Source organism: Poecilia mexicana, unplaced genomic scaffold, assembly GCF_051168715.1.
Source record: "Poecilia mexicana isolate PSO_F unplaced genomic scaffold, ASM5116871v1 scaffold_1, whole genome shotgun sequence".
In the NCBI taxonomy this organism is placed as follows: Eukaryota; Metazoa; Chordata; class Actinopteri; order Cyprinodontiformes; family Poeciliidae; genus Poecilia; species Poecilia mexicana.
The window spans coordinates 17,966,511-17,986,535 of record NW_028263370.1 but is presented as its reverse complement, the minus strand read 5'-3'; the positions used below and the strand labels follow the sequence as shown (position 1 = coordinate 17,986,535).

Below are 20,025 nucleotides of genomic sequence, written 5' to 3'. Positions count from 1 at the left end.
TCACCCCCTCGTCGGCTCTCTGCTGCTAATGGGGATCCATTTAGGGGTAAACACAGGGAGCCGATAAGCTGTGCGCCCAGAAGTGCTGCCGGGCCGCAGGACAGAGACTGATGGACGCAAATAAAGACGAGACAGGGAGGCGTCTGGCAGACAAACATCACCACGTTATGGAACCGATAACACTATATATATATATATATATATATATATATATATATATCACAAACATCACCACGTTATGGAACCGATAACACTATATATATATATATATATATATATATATATATATATATATATATATATATATATATATATATATATATATATATATATATATATATATATATATATATATATATATATCACAAACATCACCACGTTATGGAACCGATAACATATATATATATATATATATATATATATATATATATATATATATATATATATATATATATATATATATATATATATATATATATATGGATCTGTTAGGATCTGTTAGGTAATGAAATTATTTCAGATTGATTTCCTTCTATCAAAATCTTTACTGGCCTCACAGCAATCAACAGTTTAGTGATGAGCTTCGAGATTTTGAGTTCAGAAGACCTCTTTGCTCTCACCCTACTTTTCACAGTTTTTCCTATCAGATTTAAGACTTTTAAACTACTTCCACTCCGAAGAATCATGTCAGTGAAATTCCAATCGCTTTAAACCCAAAAGAGTATGAATAATTATACGTTAACATTTTATTCACACTAAATCAGACTAAAACCTTGATGTTTTTGGTCATTTTGGATCAGCTGAATTATTTCTGTTTGCTCCATAAATCATCTCTGTTGGACAGGGTTTCTAAAAAAGTAAAATAAAGATAATTGTTTACATTCATCTCCTTAGTTTAGGGTTCAATAGTCTTTTAAACAGACCACACAGTCCCTCCCTGTAAGCTTACAGGACCTTTGCCCATTTTGGGACGGCCACTCGAAAAACAGTTATTGTTTTCTTCAAGTTTCCTGAAAACAACCTGCGTAGCATCACTGCTCATTTGACAGACCCACCAGTTTAACTTCCTGGAAGTTTCCAAAAGTGATGTTTCTTTATTAATACATAATATTCTCTCCTATGATGCAAACTGCACCAATCTTCAGCTTCACAAGGTCTCTTACTTTTGTCCTGGGATTAATATTTTCATCCCATCAATTTTGAAGTAATTTTTGAGATGGTATATAGATATATATACCATCTTGCAGTTTGTCACATCATCTTGCAGTTTGTCTGGTATATAGATATATATCTATATCTATATACCAGTATATATAGAAAGAGTTGCATAGAAGCATATATTTTTTAAATAATTTTTTTTTAATTATTTAAAAATATATATTTTTAAAATTGTTTTTAAAAATATTTTAAAAATGAAAACATATTTTTAAAATAATGATATACATATATGTATAAGTTTTTATATCAATTTATTTACTTTTTTTTTTTAAATCTGAAAAAATAATTATAAACCTATTTAATTTTTTTCAGGACTTGAGAATTTTATTTTATTTTATTTTATTTTATTTTTATTACACACTTTTATTTTTCTCTTAATTCATTTGTCCTTTTTTGTCTTGCAGCATTTTTATTTAACTGACTCATATGCAACACATTTTTGCAACACATTTTACAAATCTAAAAAAATAAAACCCACCAGAGCGCACCGAACAATTTTTCGCACAACACCCAATTAAGTTTTCTTCAGTGACTAGACTTATGTCATACCAAACACAGGGAGAAACCCGGCAAATCATTTTGATCTCCTTTAACTCCACATCATCTTACAATAACTAATACTTTCAGCTGCATCACTAGGAGTTATTGTTCTTGCTGAACTATAATCATAGAAATTGGTGTTAACTGGCTGCGGCTTGGGATGCTTTAAAAGCCCTTACACACTTAAGAGGTCTTACTAAGTGTATCATTTGCTGCAGAAAGGCTGATTTGTTTACTTTTCAGCAGCCGCCCTCTGACACACAAATCTCAGACGAACACACACACATTTTCACACTCCAGTTATCACTTTGCATGCAGTTGGCTCTGAATGCCTGTTATAGTTCTCAAAGACTTTGGGTTATGTGGGGTGTGGAGCTGAAAATCTCACTTTCTTGCTGACACAACTCAGGAAAAATGTCTAACGTTAACATGATTTTCTTAATATTTACATCGAGATTAGGAAAGTTTTCCCGGTCATATAATTTTCTTTGCTCTGAATCTTACATCTAACAGCTGCAGTGTGAGAAAACACCAAAGCACCAAAACAGGGCGACAAACTTAGTTTCATTTGGGCCAAATTAAACGTCTGGAGGTTCTTAAAGGGCCAGGATGTATCAATAAAACCATTAAACTGTTAAAATACTAATAAATAACTGTTTCAGCATTTAATAAGTGCTTCTTAAAAATAAATAATACTAAACATCTTTTCACAATGATCAGTCCCTACAAGATTCTGATTGTTTTTTTGTTTTTTTTGCCATCAAAATCACAGATTTTGTGATTTAGAAATATTTGTAAGGAATTTTTGTGATATTTACACCAATGTATGAGGTTAAATGTGAGTCTTTATTACTTGCCTTTTCAATCATGGACTACAAGGCTGAAGCAGCAGTCACTTAAACTCAATGTTTTTGATCAATTTTGAGAAAAAAAATTGCAGTAAAATCAGAAAAAATGTGGAGATTTGTTGATTTTGTGTGAATTTTGCAGAATTGTGACAAACTGCAAGAACTTACTGATGTAATCTGGAGTCTAGAGGGCCTCAAAGAAAGCTACAGTGGGCCAGATTTGGCCCCCGGGCCTCGAGTTTGACACAGGTGAGCCAAAAATGATTGTGATGAAGATTGATTTCCTTAAAAAAAAGAATAAATTTTCCATGCTTAGAGAGTAAGTGCGATGCAAACTCTATCCAAACAGCACTCTGCATGATCTCAGTAATACAGTGCAGTCACGCATCAGCCAAGTATGAGTCATCAAGCAGCTCCAGCTCACCGTTCAGAGGTTGTATTTGTATAACCATGGTAAAAGTGTCTGGGTGTGGAAATCTGTTAGCCTGCTGTATGAAGTAAGTGCTGAGATCACGGCTCTCTTTATCAGCTTGGACCGCGTTTCTTGACTCACTTAATGCTCTGCAGCTGGGCAGGTTTCCATATGAGCTGCACTCAAACGGCTCGTACCATTACTTAGTTTCTAAGCGAGACTCCCGCCATCAGTGGTCAATGAGCTGCAACAGGCTGCAGCTCTGAGAGCCGACAGGCCCGGACAGGCAGCGTTCAAACAGAAACACAGAGAGGTGCTGAAACACTGCTCCCTGTGAAACAACCAGCTACCAGGACCGCACTGCAAAAACACAACATCTTGCCACCTAGTTCAGGTCTAATTTCTACTGCAAATATCTTGGTACACTTAAAATAAAACAGAACTAACTTAAAAATATATTTTAAGCAATAAATATGTGCTTGTTTTAAGTCAGTAATGCCTTAATTTTGATGAAAAAGCACCGGCTCCATAGACAGATTATTTCACACATAGATATTTTCCCCATGATTTTAGTGAAATAATCTACCACTGGAGCGAATACTTCTTCATCAGTTTTAAGGAATTATTGAATTAAAACAAGCTCCTACATCTTGAAAAGTTACTTTTGAGTCAGTTTTCTCTTAATCAAGTTTATTAAGATATTTGGACTAGAAACTAGACCTAAATAGTTGCTATGATTTTGTGTTTTTGCAGTGTGAGAAATAAAGCAGATAGTGGTAACCCAACCAATTCAGCTGCAGCAGTAATATGATTTTATGCTGACGACGTATTAATTTATGCAGTAACATGAAATAAAGTTTTCATCAAAGATTTTTGCAGAGCTGAAACTGGATCTCCGATGAAAGAACGCTAAAACTTTCGTTTTAAGGGAAACTTTTTTCCTTGTAAAACTGACGTTTAATGTTCATGTTAGTAATTGAAAAATAAATAAACAGAATAAAGTGGAATAGTTTTGTTTTTCTTTCTGTTAGTTGGTTAGTTAGGTTGTTTGTTGCAGTTAGGAAGAAAACCAGAAATCTGGTAAGTAAATCTATAAATTATCTGCTTTCTGGATGATTCAGAAGACATGAGTTTATGTCGCAAACATTGAACCCATGTAAGCAGAAAAGGTTTTTTTTTCTCGCAAAAATTACAATCAATGTTAATTTTAATAAATACGTAAATATTAGTGAGATTCTTTTGTCAGATGGTTAATTTGAAAAAACAAAGCTAAATAAAACCAAAGGTAGGTTACAAAGAGAAAAATATGAAAGTAGCATTTAAAGAGGCAGTATCATGTACTTTATAGCACAATCACGTAACCATGATAACTTCCGTTGCTATAAAAATGCTATTTATATCAAATATGACTTAAAAGAAATTTAAGTCTGTAAATTCTTGAAATTGTGTCTCTGTCTCTTTAAGAAGCTTCTATTCTTGCTTTTCTCCTCTATTAACCTTTTAGCAAAGTTTTAACCAGCATTTCACTGAGAAGTAGCTCCTATAACGAGCACAGCAGAGGCACAGCGCCACCAGGTGTTTGCTAATTGCTGGTGGCTAGTCTGAAGGAGCAGAGTGGGAAAGTCACAGGGGAGGGCCGTTCTTAGGTGGAAGCTCAGAAAATGGAAACTGCAGCTATGAGGAGGTGCTGTGCCTTGAAGGCGGGGCTAAGTCCACCCAGGCGTTTTGATTTCTGAAACATGAAAGATCAAGGCAACACTCCAGGTATGTTTTGGATGAGGGAATGACTTTATAATGTGATATAAAACAAAAAAAAATGTCAATTTCACATAATGCTGCACCTTTTGGTTGGTTTTAGCTTAATGAAAAATATCCGATGGATACATTTTGTTAAATCTTTCCAATATTTGCGGAAACTGAAAAGTATTGCTTTGAAAAATAAAAGTAGCATAAAAACATTGCACCTTGTAATAATAGCATGCTCTATTTGCAGAAATCCTATGAAGATACCGATAAAACTAGATGAGTTAGCTTTTGTTACAGCCTTAATATAAAATATAACTAATTTCTGTCTAATTTTTGGTTCAAGGATCTTCAGGGGCCACATGTGACTGCAGCTCACAGAGCCTTGGCTGGAAAGGATGAAGCTGTTCTGCAAGAATGCGACGGCTGAACTTGAACTTTTGCTTAGCAGCGATAAATCTTGATGACGTTGACCTTTTAGCGACTGGCTGGATGGAGATTTCAGGATGAAGGAGGCAAAAGCAGCTACACTGTTTACTTTCAAAACACATAAACCCCAGGAACTTTATTTGTCACGATTGAACTTCGTACATCTACAGGCTGAATTTTGTTCTGTTTTTCTTTGCAAAACATCCGAATGATTTTTATTGCAGATTATTTTCAAAATTGCGCACTAACATGGGGTTTAAGTGACTGCTACCTCAACCTTACTTGATGTCAAGCTGTCGTCTGTGACCGATACGATGATTAACAAAAAGTCACATTTAACCTCACACATTAGCACAGAAATCGTAAAAATTCCCTTCAAATATTCCTAAATTAGCACCACAAAACCACAAAATCAACCAAAGTCCTAGATGGACCGATTAGTGTGAAAAATGTTCAGTATTATTTAATTTTAAGAAACACTTACTGAATGCTGAAACAAACAGCTATTTATTTTAACAGTTTAACATGTTTTATCAATCCATTCTGGCACAACTGGCCCTTTAAGAACAGCCAGCTTTTCATTTGGCCCAAAACAAAACTGAGTTTGACGCCCCTGATTTAGCGGCATCAGGCTGAATATAAAACACAATGATTTCCAATTACAAAAGGTTATTCGTTTATTTTTGGGAGGGCGGTTTGCGTCCCTCTTAGATCAGCCTTGGACCTGATCTGCACCAGGATTTGTCTGTAAACTCTGGATTATCAGTCTAATACAGAGATATAAAGTGAGGAGCTTATCAGCAGCCAACTGCTAAGCATCAGTGGAGAAAGCTCTGAGCTGATCTCCATGATCACAGCCTGTGGGAGTCGAGCTCCACAATGAGATATCCACCAATCTGAAAAACTGACACATGCAAAACCTTTATAGAAGTGCTCTGTGGAGGCTGCACAGTGTCTTCTCTGTCTCAGGCCGTAGACGTGTAATGCACATTGACGTCAGCTTAATAGATTTTGTAATGAATGGGGATGTTTGGAAATGTGTTTTTTAACTCGTTTCCCGTGTGCTGGGGTGGAAGATGGGAGGAAGGCCGGCCAACGGAGCGGCTTCAGCTCGTCCATCAGCCCCAGAAATCTAAATATTTATCCTGTGATCCACATTTATCCATTCAGTGGTACCGCTTTCTGGGGCTAAAACATTATGTTTCTGGGAAGATACACAACCACACCATGTTTATCCAGTGCTACCCACTGAGATTTGTCCTAAACTGTCACTGCGTACAATAACACCCATAAATTGTGGTGTGTGTGTGTGTGTCTGACTAAAAATTGTTAATACGCGTCTCGCAAAGGCTGGGAAATTCTGGAATCAGAAATAAAAATGAGAAAAGTGGCATAAGCTTAAAGGTTCACTGTAAAAGATTTGAGCCGCATTTAGTTGTGTCTACTGTCTTTTTCTCTTTAAGTCAAATAAATTTAAAGTTTTAGATTTTGTACCTAAATGTGAGTTTGTGAAAGATAAACTTACAGCAGTAAGTTGTGTTAACTTTTTATTAATTTAGTCAAACCTCCAGGAGTTGAATCAACCAGAGTTTTCAGGTTAGCACTTAAAAAACTGAAAGGAGAAAAAGGCAGGAGTGGGAACTATTTCCCAGAATGCTTAGCGGCATGTTTCTGTCTCCTGAGATGGAAGTGCGTCACATTGATCCGACTCTGGTGTTTTATTAAGGAAAATGTTTATTTTAAAGCTTGAGGATAAAGTCCTGTTCACACTGAATGTTTTAGAGCGTAATTTAATAAAATTCATTATCAGATCATAAATTTATCAGATCTCCGAAATTCCAAGCAAAAATTTATTATTTATTTGCAGAAAAGAGAAATGGTCAAAATAACAAACATGATTAGAAATCAAATAATGCAAATAAAACAAGTCGATATAGAAACAACAACACTGATGTTTCAACTCGGCTCAGAGATCAATGTTTGGTGAAATAACCGGGAGGTTTTCATCACGGTTCAGTGCAGAGGGCTCTTCTTTTTTTCCAGAGCTGAATTTTCAAACAGATTTATACAAAACATGCCAAACTTATAGAAGGTGAAGTGTGTGTTGGTGCAAAGCTCAACATGTTCTGTCTTTATGAACTAAACATAGACAAACCTTTTGTCTAGTTTATCAACTAGGGGGTTTCAGAACGTGATTAGGGTCTCTTTTTTTTTTTACCTCATTTGTCTTTGTACTTCAGCGATACACGCTTGCATGGAGTTGACCTTGGCTCTGACCAGGCACGCCGCCATGTGCCTCCAAGACAAGGCCGTGACCTTCCTTGTTGAGGCGTTTCCGCCCAACTGAACGGATACCCTCACATTCACGCTGCTGCCGCTGAGCAGCAGCAGAGAGGAGGGGAAGCAGAGCAGGGCGGTAAATTGAGCTGACAGACATGAAAAGACGACATTTCTGCTTGTAGGCCACAGGCAACGACAACAAACACGAGGCGCCAGGAGGAAACGGGACCTGATGTAGAGACAAGATGGAGGCCGCGCTGATCCACTCCCACTTCAACCAAATAGCTAAAAATCAACCTTTTATCGAGGCTTCTTAATATAGAAAGTAAAACGACTGTGGCCATTTATGGACTAAAATCAAGGCAGTAAAGTTTAATTTGAAATTGCATGTTTTTGTTTATGTTCATGCTAAAGGTTTGTGTTTGGAAGATGGTGGAGATGGAAATGGATGGACACAAACATTTTACTCAAGTAAAATAAAAAGCAGCCATCAAAGAAATCACTCAAAAGTAAAAAGGTATTTAGTAAAAAGTTACTCAAGTACTGAGTTACTGATCAAATGATCAGTTATTTAATATTTACAAAGATGGACCAAAACATAAAGTTAAATGGAAATGTTGATATTTTAAGAACCAAAACGACAATAATTTATAAAAGTTACAAAAAATAGTAAAATCAGGCAAAACATTTTTTTCAAATCAGTTTCTTTCAATAAAAAACTTAAGAAACTTTAATAAAAACTGCACGTGTGTTTCTGTGTCTGGTGAATTTTTGGTTAAAACATGTTTGTTTTTCATTCAGCGGGAAGAAAATCAAGAAATTTTACTCAAGTAAAAGTAAAAATACTTTCAAACAAGTTACTCAAGTAAATGTAGCTAGTAACTACCCAAATCTGATTGCATGTGTTATGTCTATGGGCCAACTAAACATTTAGTTAACAGTATCTTATTGTTGTTGTTGGTTTCCTTTGTTATTATTATTTTTCATTAACATTGTAGAGCCCACAGACGAATCCCAACCTGTTCAAGGAAGCATAACAGGTTAACGAAATAATGTTATTCTGTCACATTTAAACCAAAAGGCCAGTAAATATGTAAGTTTAACCAAGAGAAAAAGAGAAACCAAAGATAGAAAATGGCAGCAGCAGATGCAGATAATGCATGCGTGGAGTAGCAGAATGAGTAAATATGGTCAGCGTGTCCTGCAGCAGCTTCAGCCTGCAGCAGGACGGCTTTGTTAGCCTCTCCTCTGACAGGCTGGGGGCTGACAGCACAAAAACACAGACAAAGCTCTTAATGCACAATGGAAGCCCACTTAAAGAGTTTTGGTTCAAGCACTGAACCCTGAGGAATTCCAAGATTACAGGGAAAATGTTTCACATAAACAAACTGGGGCTGCCTTTGAGCAAGAAAGCTCTGGGTTTGAATCCTGGCATGTTTCCTGTGAGCGCCTGCAATTATTTTGGATTTATTGACATAGTAGCAACAAAGATACTTTACTTCAGCTCACCAAGCTGACGGTTTAATTCAGGGCTGTCCAAAGTGTGGTCTAGGGGCCATTTATGGCGCTTGACATGACCTTGTTCGGCCCTGGCCCTAAATCACTAATGGTCAAAATTTGGCCAACAAAATAGGAAACAACTAACAGATGATCCTCCAGAAATTGGAAATTGTTTTTGCTTTTAATAAGATAACAGCCTGAAGCTCTTCTTATGCTTTGGATCTTTAATTATAAATTGATTTCATAAAAATTGTGTTTGTTGAGTGGGTAAAATGGAACAAAAATAAATCTGTTTGATGAATTGTAGTTTATATCCCACTCATTTAAATGCATCCTGTAATTTTGAGAAACTAAAAATCAAGCAGGAGAAGATGTTACTTCTAAAACCACTTTATTCGTTCCCCCCCCCAATCATTTATTATAAACAATCAGATGAAATCATCAGCAGCAGATCAATGACGCTTATTAGTTTGGCTAAAAAAAGAAAGACTAATAAAATCTACTAACTAGAACTAATGTACAGTTTTCTCTTTTGAGAGGCTTTTATAATCTAACATAATATAACGTAAGATCAACTAAATGCATCTAAATCAGAGACGCATGCCTTTTTAACCATGTTGACTTTGAATGATTGCCTTCTGTTTCCAGTGAGGCGAAATGCATTGAAGTTCAAACTCTGTCTCCAAACAAACTGTCTGTTAGGGAGGAAAGTTTAGGCAGCTGAAGAGATCCTGAAGGACAGAATGGTGGATGATTCTCAAAATGCTGTGACGGCGATCAATGATAAACATCTACCGTAATAAAATACGAAATGCCAGAATATAAGAGGATATAAAATAACCTGCATCAACTGTACGAAAAACACAAACCATGTCTGCATAAATTGGAAAGTACTGTGGATTTTCTCTGAGTAAAGGTAGAGTTTATAAAAAAATGTTTTTTATTTGTCGAAACTGCCACCATGTCATAAAAGTGTAATAATCTGTGAAAAGATCGATCTCCTCCACTTCGCCCCTGGGCTGCTGCTGCGGTTTGAAGAAAAGCAAAAACAGCCAATCAGAGCCAGGAGGAGGGTCTTAGCGCTGTCAATCATTCTCATGTACTCTCTACCAAATGTGGCAGAGAAAGACATTTATAGGAAAACAGTTTATCTGCCGTCATCAGTGGTCATGCTAACTAGCCTGAGCATTCGCAGGCTATGCTAGGTGCAGCATAGCAAACAGCAGAGGATTAGGGAGAATGAGCCTGATTTGATTGACAGCGCTAAGACCCGCCTCCTGGCTCTGATTGGTTGTTTCTTGTCACTGGGGAAACTGGGAAAAGGCAGAGACTCTGTTTTTCTCATAGCATGCTGCCACAACATGGTGACAGTTTTAACAAATAAAGCAACATATTTCTTATTAAAGTTACATACTGCAGCTTTCAGTGCCTCAAGGCTGCAATGGTTTGAGGTACAACTCCCTCAGCTATACGCAAAAATTTATTTTGATTCATTTCCTTTATGCAATTAAGACTGAGTCTTTCCATAGCAACATCATGAGACCAAAAAGTGATTTAAATGTTTGGTTCCTCACACGTGCATCAATTTTTCAAGTAACACACACATATTTATATATTTTCTATTGGCATTTGCAGAGATACAAAAATTGTACAGAAGAGTAGCAGTACTTCAACATATTTTTACTCAAGTAAAAGTTAAAAGTTGTTGTCCAAGAAATTACTCGAGTAAATAAAAAAGTATCCAGTGAAAAGTTTATTCCAGCACCGAATAGCTGATCAAATTATCAATAATTTAATTATTAAAAATTACGTCATCAGATGGAACAAAATATAAAGTTAAATGTAAATTTTGGTGTTTTAAGGAACAAAAATGACAATTTATATAAATAACGAAAATAAAAAAATCAGGCAAAATGACATTTTTCCAAATCAGTTTTTTTTCCTTTCAATAAAAAAAACTGATGAAACTTTAACAAAATCTGCAGGTTTGTGTCCGTCTGGTGGATTTTTGGTTAAAACATGTTTGTTTTTCATTCAGTAAAAACACTTAATAAAATTACTTAAATAAAAGTAAAAAGTACTCTTAAAAGTTTTTTTTTTCCTTCAAGTTACTCAAGTAAATGTAGTTACTACCAACTCTGTATTTGAAGAAACATTTCTTAAGAGGAAAATGCAACAGACTCACAGTTTTTCCTATAAACTCTAAGAAAGCTCTAAAATACTTACATCACTTCTTCCTTCAACATCCTGCTGCAGTTGGCGTTTCTAAATTAAGTGTCAAAGCAGCCGACGGCCTTGCAGGGTTAAAATAACAGCCGTCTGCTAGATAAAACCTCTTGTCGGGTATTTGTGGCTGTGTCTTGCTGAAAGGAGAGAAGGTGAGGAAAGAAAGACAAGCAGACACGTTTCTGGTCTCTCAGCGCTTGGCCAGCCAGCACCAAGAGAAGACCCTGCTTCTGCGAGGAGCTGCCTTTAGCACGTTTATTTACAATTCACAAAAAACAGGTGTCTCTTCCAAACACTGTTCAAGCATTTCATAGTAAGTAAGTAAGTAAGTGTGTTCAACCGACAAACTACTTCCTGTCCTTTACTAGCTCAGTCTTTGGCTTTTCCAGGAGTTAAAACTCGCCACACATACAGGCTTTCTGTCAAGGTGCAAAGCTGAGTATTTACAGCACATCGTACAAATTTAGATTTCTTTTCAAAATAAAAGTTTCAGGGGGGTTTAAATATCTTTTAATACATTTTCTACATCTCATCTCCAGTTTATGGCTTCAAAATAAGAACCTGTTGAGTTGTGCGTTGGCTGTATTGCGGCTAGCTGAGGCGTGTATCAGTAATTTCCTCATCCTGTAAGCGGTTTTGTTACTAAATCGGATAAAATACCTGCCTGTAAGTGCTACTGTAGTGTAAGTACAAAATACTGACAAAAATAAAGACTCTCATCACCTTTTTTGTGGGATATACATAAATACAGTGTTTAAAATTCACTTAGGAAGAATGCAATGTGCCAGACGAATGGATCCTGAAGACAGACAGAGAGAACGTTTTTCAAAGTCAGGTAAGAAAGGGCCGGCGTATCGACAAGCATTAAACGATTAAACAGCATCATGGTTTAAACCAGGGGTCTGCAACCTGCGGCTCCGGACCCAGAAGTGGCCCTGTGGGCCATTCACAACGGTTCTTAACTCCAGTTAATGTATTTAAATAAAGACACAAATGTAGCTTTTCAGAGTTTTTTTTTTGGATGAAATAATTCACTAAATATCAAGAAAAGAAGGACTTCAAATCAATTCCTCCCTTTTTTTTAAGTAATGTATTGGTTTATAAAGTAGCATTTTGTTCTGGTTTGTCTTTCTGTAATGCTAATTAAAAGAAAAGTGAATAGACCCTTTTCACAGTGACGTCAGACAATGGCCGCCATAACTCAAAACTGGGTATCTTTACTTCCGGTGTGATTTTGCCTTGGGAACCAAGCTGAAAAATTCCCGCATTCTCATAATCTTAAGGATATAATAAAAGGTAAGTTTAATAATAACAGCATTTAAGTGTTAGATAGCTGTTATTAATTATTGTAAATTCACCATTCTCTAACTGTGTATAAAATAAACAACCTCCGAAAGGAGAGTAAACCACCTAGCAGCAGCTTTAGCCACATTTAGGAAAAAAATATACTCTGTCAGCACTGTAACGTTTAGAGGTTCACTTTCTGTGTTTTATAAAACAGTGTTTACTGTTAGATAACCGTTATTAGTCATTGTCAATTTACCATTCTCCAACTGTATTCAAAGGAACCAGCCTCCGATCATGAGTAAACCAGCTAGCAGCAGCTTTAGCCACAGTTGGGAAACATATACACCGCCGTCTGTCAGTGATGTAACGTTTAGAGGTTCATTTTCTGTATTAATGGAAAATAAAGGACAGCTTCCAACATCGTTGTTTAGAATAGTATTTTAAATATTCTGGGGCTGATTATGTATCTCTGCTCATTTCCAAGCTCAAATGAGCAACTTCACGTTCAAACACAAGTCCCCCCAAAAACGCGACCGGTGAATCGTTATTTTTTATGAGTTTAGAAAAATCAAGACAAAAGCCACAAATAACAGTTGGGCTTGACGACATTTCTGTTTTTCCAGCAACAAAACACGCATCTCCATGCACTGTTCATGTTTCTGTCGCTGCTGTCAGAGTCTCTCCCAAAGACGCACAGAAGGAATAAAAATAAATACAAAAGAAAATATTAATGCGCAGTGATTTGGATAAATAACTTTAATCTGATTACTGGATTTGAAATACGAACTCGTTAGATTATTCGTTACCGAAAAAGTGGTCCGATTAGAGGAAGGCATTACAAAGCAGCGGCGGCACCGGACATCTCTGCTTATAACAAACAGACCCCTATTTTATGGGATGAGTGGCAACTCCAGTCTATAATTTAAGAATCTGATCAAGATTAGAGCCTAAAACGTTATAGTTCAAAAACAGTAAAAAGTTCTGGTTAAGGAACAGTTATGTCACGTAGTTAGCTAGCTAACAAAATTCACTAATGCTAAGCTAATGGTTACACAAAACAAAAATACCTACCTTCATAGTCAAACAGGTTTTGTTCGGTGAAGAATTTGTAGCCTTTGTCTAATTTAGATTTTGTTGTCAAGAGAAAATTGGTTTGCAAATCGTGATCTATCTTCAAATCTTATTTTAGGCAAATGTTTTAGAGACTGTGTAAACTCCATGCTCCGGTGTTCTGTCTGATCAACATATGCTGTCAGATATATATATATATATATATATATATATATATATATATATATGAAATAGACAACTTTATCATTACTTACTATGTACACCGGAACTAAGGATACACAGCTTCGAGCCAAAACGGAAGTTGTGTGACGTCATGTGAAAAGGGTCCATTTAAGCTAGAAACTATGAATTTTTTCAGAATAAGGTTTAAAGTCTGAAGTTGTGACTTCAATTTCAATCTCAGCAGAGAGATATTAGATACAACAATATAGACTTAAATTATCAAGGAATTTTGGGTAGAATATTGTTACAGACAAAAAATAGATTTATTTACATTTTAAATGCAAAATGTATGTATTTTGTTTGAATGGTTTTGTTTTTGAGTGAATACTTAACCGATTACTAAACTAGTTGACGATTTGAATCATTTCAACCCTAATGAATGTATTATAAATTGATAAAATTACATTATTGAATCAGGAAAAAGCATTTATATCATGTTTTGTGTTAAAGTCGTGATACCATGAAACGAAGCGTCTCTCGCCAGCCCATTCCTTTTGCCAGTAATCATTTCTCTCTGTTGGCTCCACACTGATGTTTTCCCCGTTTTAATTTCTTTATTTTTTGCTCTGAACAGTTTCACTTCCAGCCACCTGCTAATAACATTCAGAAATGTGCAAAAACGGGGCAAACTCAAATGCTCTCCTAAAGCTTCTGTGTTTTCACAGGTCGTTTCTGTTGCAGCTGTGCAACACTGCGCCCTCTGGTGGTCTGAAAATAGCAGCACCTTTTACATCCTATACATGTGCGTGATGTTTCCTGTTTTTCTTTAAAAAGCCAGTTAGGAGATGCTCATCAAGCTGAACGCTAGAATAAAACACAGCTGGAGTCACAACTTCCTGCTTCCTCCAGGCGGCGAGTTGAACTCAGAGCTCGTAAAGGTCAACTTGCCTTCCCTGGATTTTCATATGAACTACACATTATTTCTGTAAACAAAATAAAGTTGACTTTTTTTGCGCCAAGAACCTTAAAACCCGCCTTCTTTTGTGAACCGAATGTGATGCTGAGGATTCATTAGCAACACCAGATGTGGTTCATTTGTCTCCGTCCCGATCGCCACGCAGCCTCTTTTCGTGCTGCCGCTTCGTGATGACGTACTTGAAGAACTCGTAGACCGACCAGCTGATGGCGGTGGAAGGCATCTGGTAGATGACTCTGGCCTGGACGCCTTTAAAGAACGCCGGCACGCCTCCGGTCCGGTACACAGTCCGGAATGCCTCGCTCAGCCCGGAGATGTAGCGGCTCTCCGGACCCGAGGCCGCCGCCGCCGTCGCCGCTCCAGCCGGGATCACATGGACAGCCTGAGCTTCCTGTGTGTTGAGCAGCGTCTTACAGACGTCGAGGGGAGTGGTGGCGGCGGCGGCCAGGGCGCCGGCGAGAGCGCCCGACACGACGTGCGAGGACGGGTTGTACTGTCTGTGGGGGTTCAGCAGCTCCTGCAGATACTCGTAGGTCATGAAGTGCAGCGCCTGGAACGGCACGTTCATGGTCAGCTGCGTGGTGTAGCTGCGGTAGAAGGCCGCCGGACCCTCCTGCCTCAGCAGAGAGCGCATGCAGTCCAGAACACCGCGGTAGGGCGAGTTGAACATCTGCATCCGCTGCTTTACAACTGAGGAGGGATGTTGGAAATGACAAGATTTATAAGATTCTCCGGGCCAGGAAGGAAAGAGAAACACAACCGCTCATCACAAACACAAACTTTAACACATGTTTGTCTGATTTTATGTGACAGACGGAAAACTACACGGAATGAAAGCAACTGACTTACAATTAAAACAAACTATGGGTGCACCGATTCCAGTTTCCTGGCCTGGCCGATCTTTACAGAGCATGACCTGCCGATTTACCAGTTTTTGTCTGAAATGTTGCTGAATATAGTAATAATGTTGCTGAGTTGGATACAGTGGGATGAATATTGTTAACTGCTAAGGTGCAGACATGACCTGGCAGGCTGCTCTGTCAGTCAAACCGCTCTAATAGGAAAGCAGAAGAAGACAGAGTTTGATTGGATTTGCTGAGGTAGTTAAGATCAGCTTCACATGTAAATATCAGCCGGTCATTGATTTCCCAAAATTAAGGAAATCAGTTCGCCAAAACTAATACTGTCTGCTTAGACCTTCTTTTACTGTTTTAGTTTGGTGCTGATCTTAAGGATGGCCAGCAGAGGGCTCCACTGGTCATTCTTACACAGAGTCAGCTGATACAGAAACAAAGATGGCAGTGCGCAATTCCAGAACAGAAAAGAGAAACAGTTCAAACAATAGAATTAGGGCCATTGTAGGTAGAAAAAAAAATAACTTTTAAATATGGGAAATTTAAGCCAAAAATTCTCAGTAATTTTCTAGAAGAAACGTGGAAATATTAAAAGTTTCGAAAGCTGAAAAGACACTTTGAAGTAGTATGTGTGTCATGTAAACAAAAAGAGGCTGAAATGGGTTTTTACCTTCAGCTGGGTTCATGATGGCGTCATGTAGAACAGTAGCTGCACAACCTGCTACACCTACAAATCATAAACAAATGAGATGAATCTCCCTCCACCGTCTGTCCACCGTTCCATCTCTAATATAGAGCTTGAACTGGGAATAATATCCGAAATTAAAGTAAAAATATAACTTTCTGGATAATCTCACCGTTTGCAAAGTGGCTGTTTGTGCCCGGATGAACTGCGTTGCTGAGTGAAAACTTTATTTTCTCATAGCAAGCGAAGTAAAGAGCGTGTGCAGGTCCGGCCCCCACGGCCAGCACGTTGACCCCCCTGATGGGGCGCCACAGCCCCTCTGTCCGTACGATCTGCTGCAGGGCATCCATCACGTTCCGATAGCGCGCCCCCGACTCCGGGTGCAAACTCTGCATACGGGTCTGCAGAAAACACAACAAACGAATACAGATTAGCTGCTGCTGCAGGGAAACTGCTGCCCTTTTTAAATGTACTTACAGATCTGTTCAATAAGTAGTAGAATATTATTGGAAAGTCCAATCATTTCAGAAACTTTATCAATAGATTGAGGTTTTCCAGCCTTTATTTCTGTTAATTATGTTTTTCTGCTAGTTAAAGAAAACATGACATTTAAAATTAGGTTACAGACACAAAAAACAAAATACCATCTTTAACGTTATTTTCAAAAGGTGCTTTTAATCTAACAAATGAGCCTCACATGTTTAATTTATTGAATGACTGTATTCTGATTTTTTTTTGTCAAACCGCTTTAGAGATTAATAACGTGTACAATATTTCAGAAGCACTGATCTTTTTACTCTTAAAACAGAGACCGAGACAAAAAAACAGGGTCAAAGTGCCAACCCACCTACAAAATACCCAGAATAATTTCACTCTATTTTAATTCAATTAATAAATACAGAGTGATATAATCATTATGCACATTTATTGTGAAATGTTTTAATTGAATTTTATCATTTGAAGGGTATATTTAAATACTTAATAGCATATTTATTAGAACATTAATTTCATGGTACATTCACATTTTATTACTTTTAGAATATTATTTATTTAGGTTTATTTTTTCCTATTTTGGCCCTAAATAAACATCACAATGAATCTGAAAATTAACCAAACTGCTTTACATTATGTCTGTACACCTATGTTCATACCAATACTGCTTTAAAATGCTGTTTAATAAAGAATCTGATTTTGACTCCTATAATGACAGAGTTTGAATCCAGACTTGTACAATGGCGCCCCCTGCTGGCCTGAATTACACATCTCTTTATACAAGAAGGTTTGAAGCAATTGGGATTGTTCAGATTTAGACTGAATTTTTAATCAGTAAAAAAAACTTTAATTGAACCTTTATTAACTTTTCTTTTGCGTCTACCTTTATTTCTGCTTCTTCGTTTTGATTCTTACATGAACTTTAGGTTATTTGAGCTGGACCCCCAAAGAAAAGTCATGTTCTGACGTTTGTGGTCTAAAAGCACAAAAGGTTAAAGTCCCGACCTAAAAACATACTGAGCTGTATCATCATGTGTTGAAACATTTTCGAAACGTCATCGCTAATCAGCGACATCTGCTATCAAACCAGTGACCTGTGAGTTACTTCTGATTCACAGGTAGCAACCTGAGCAGGTCAAAGCGCTCTGGTTAGCGTTTATATTCCAGGCTGAAATATGAAATATGCTGCATTGTGTTTCTTTATGGTGGACGCACACGTCAAACAGTCCGTGTGATTGTTAAAAATCAACTTATCATTTCTTTGCAAGAACAGAATCAAACCTGGATTGCAGGAGACTTTTCTGTCCACGCCCTGCAGCGACTATCAGAGCTTTTACGTTCAATTACGTAAAAGCAACCTGGAGATACGACCAGCAGGTGCATCAGTAAAGGAAGCGAAGTGTTCAGACTGACCGGTTTCCTCGTTACTGCTCAATCGTTGCAGCAGAAATACTACAAATGTTCTTCAAACACGGGACAACAAGTTTCCATCCTCCTCAGACGTTAATGGGTCATTTACAACTGTCTGGAGCTGCAAGAAACACTGCAGGCTTATTTATCACTCATTACTGTATGCTACCAATTAGTTAGTACTACTTACACATTAGTGTAGGTCTGAAACGATTAATCGACTGAAAGAATGATCAACTAATTTAGTAATTGGTTCATCTGTAACTTGAGTATAGAGTCAAAGAAGGCCATCTTCTAAAAGTAAAACATATTCAGAGGAGGATTAAAGGGAACAAATATATACTTAAGAGACTGCCTGTAAATATGTTTTAGTCAAAACTCAAAGTGGCAAAGTTTTAGAATTACATTTTAGGAAATAAAATGTTTATTTTCTTATTTTAAAAAGAAACCGATTTATTGATTTGATTTTTTTAATGTGTCCATAATGTTGCATAAAAATCCTTCAGTGGCTGAATAAAATATTTGTAGAATGCACCATTTTTAAAAAACGATTACTCATCAAAATAATGGATGGAATAATCAATAACTAAAACAATCGTTTGCTGCAGCTTTACGCTAATGCAGTGTTAAGTTCACTACTGAGTAGCTGTTCTCAAATAGTTTATCAGCATGTCTTGATCTATAAAATATAGATCTGTGACGCTACAGAAAAGAAAAAAGTGTGTAAAGTACAGTTGATGTGATAGTATTAGTGACCAAAATATTGGTTTATGTTGCTGCCAGAATCATCAACAAGTCAAACAAAAAGTGAGCATTAGCAACAGGAACAAGCACCCATACATGTTTTAGGTTAATGCAACATTACAGCAGGTTTGTTAACCAAGTTAAACCATGTAGCAGTCTGTTGAAGCTGACATGAAAATGTCTACAGTAAATATGTTTAGTGTAGATATTTTACACTAAAATATCTTTTAGTGTAATCTTTTAGGATGCTCAGGATCCATGTATTTATGAACATTAATGATCAGAAATTGATCAAAACATTCTTTATTTCTGCAAATATTGACTAAAAATATTTAACTTTTCTAATCTTTCAAAACAGAACAAAAAAACCTCTGATTTGTTTTATAATTCAAAGTTTAGTGGAAGCACATTTAGGAGCTAATTCACAGAAATACTTCTGTCCTAATCAGTTTCCCGCATTATGAACTTTAACCTGTTAACACTGGTTCAGTTTGTCGCCGTTTGGCAGACGGGTTCGTGAACAATCAGATCAAGGTCTGAACTTTGAACCGTTGCAACACCCAGATTATCCTACATTTTTTCTCAGACATTTTGTTCTACATTTGCTGATGATAGCGGGATCATCGTCATTATAAATGACTTAACAGCTGGAAAAACAGTGAAAATGTAGGAAAACGGGTCTGAATCACACACCTCCCATGTGAGCAGTGGAAATAATCAGATCTGTGTTTTTCTTTCTCTTCTAAGAACAGCTGAAAAGCATGTGAGGACTGACGTGGATTTCCACCACTACAGCAAATTCTTGCATACTTCTTTACAAAGTGGATAAAAAACTAAATAAAAACAAAACTTAGAGATTGAGGACATGTTTGTCATCTGTTGCAAAGTGTTTCACCTCTTAGTTTCATCACTGATATTCAGACAAACAAGTTAAGCCATCAAGGCAGAGTTAAAATTAATAGCTGTGTTTAGGTGACAATTGTCATAAAGACCTTTGTTGACAATAAAATATACACTAAATGTTAAAACTTACTAATATTACTCATTAAAAGTGTAATTCTACACATGTAACATACTCTGAAGATGTAGTCTAAGTAAAATGTTACTCAAAATAAACATTTTCAAATCACTTTAATGAGATTAATTAG

General features: G+C 36.8%; 1 protein-coding gene across 1 annotated transcript; it reads right to left on the bottom strand.

Moving 5' to 3' along the window:
- Window positions 1-11,375: 11,375 nt before the first annotated feature.
- LOC106929591 (mitoferrin-2-like) lies at window positions 11,376-19,090 on the bottom strand. The gene is made up of 3 exons (XM_088005796.1): window positions 16,404-19,090; window positions 16,217-16,273; window positions 11,376-15,382 (listed from the first exon to the last, which is right to left on the bottom strand). Exons 1-3 carry the CDS (start codon window positions 16,624-16,626, stop codon window positions 14,808-14,810), a joined length of 855 nt encoding a protein of 284 aa, XP_087861922.1. The 5' UTR covers window positions 16,627-19,090; the 3' UTR covers window positions 11,376-14,807.
- Window positions 19,091-20,025: the final 935 nt, after the last annotated feature.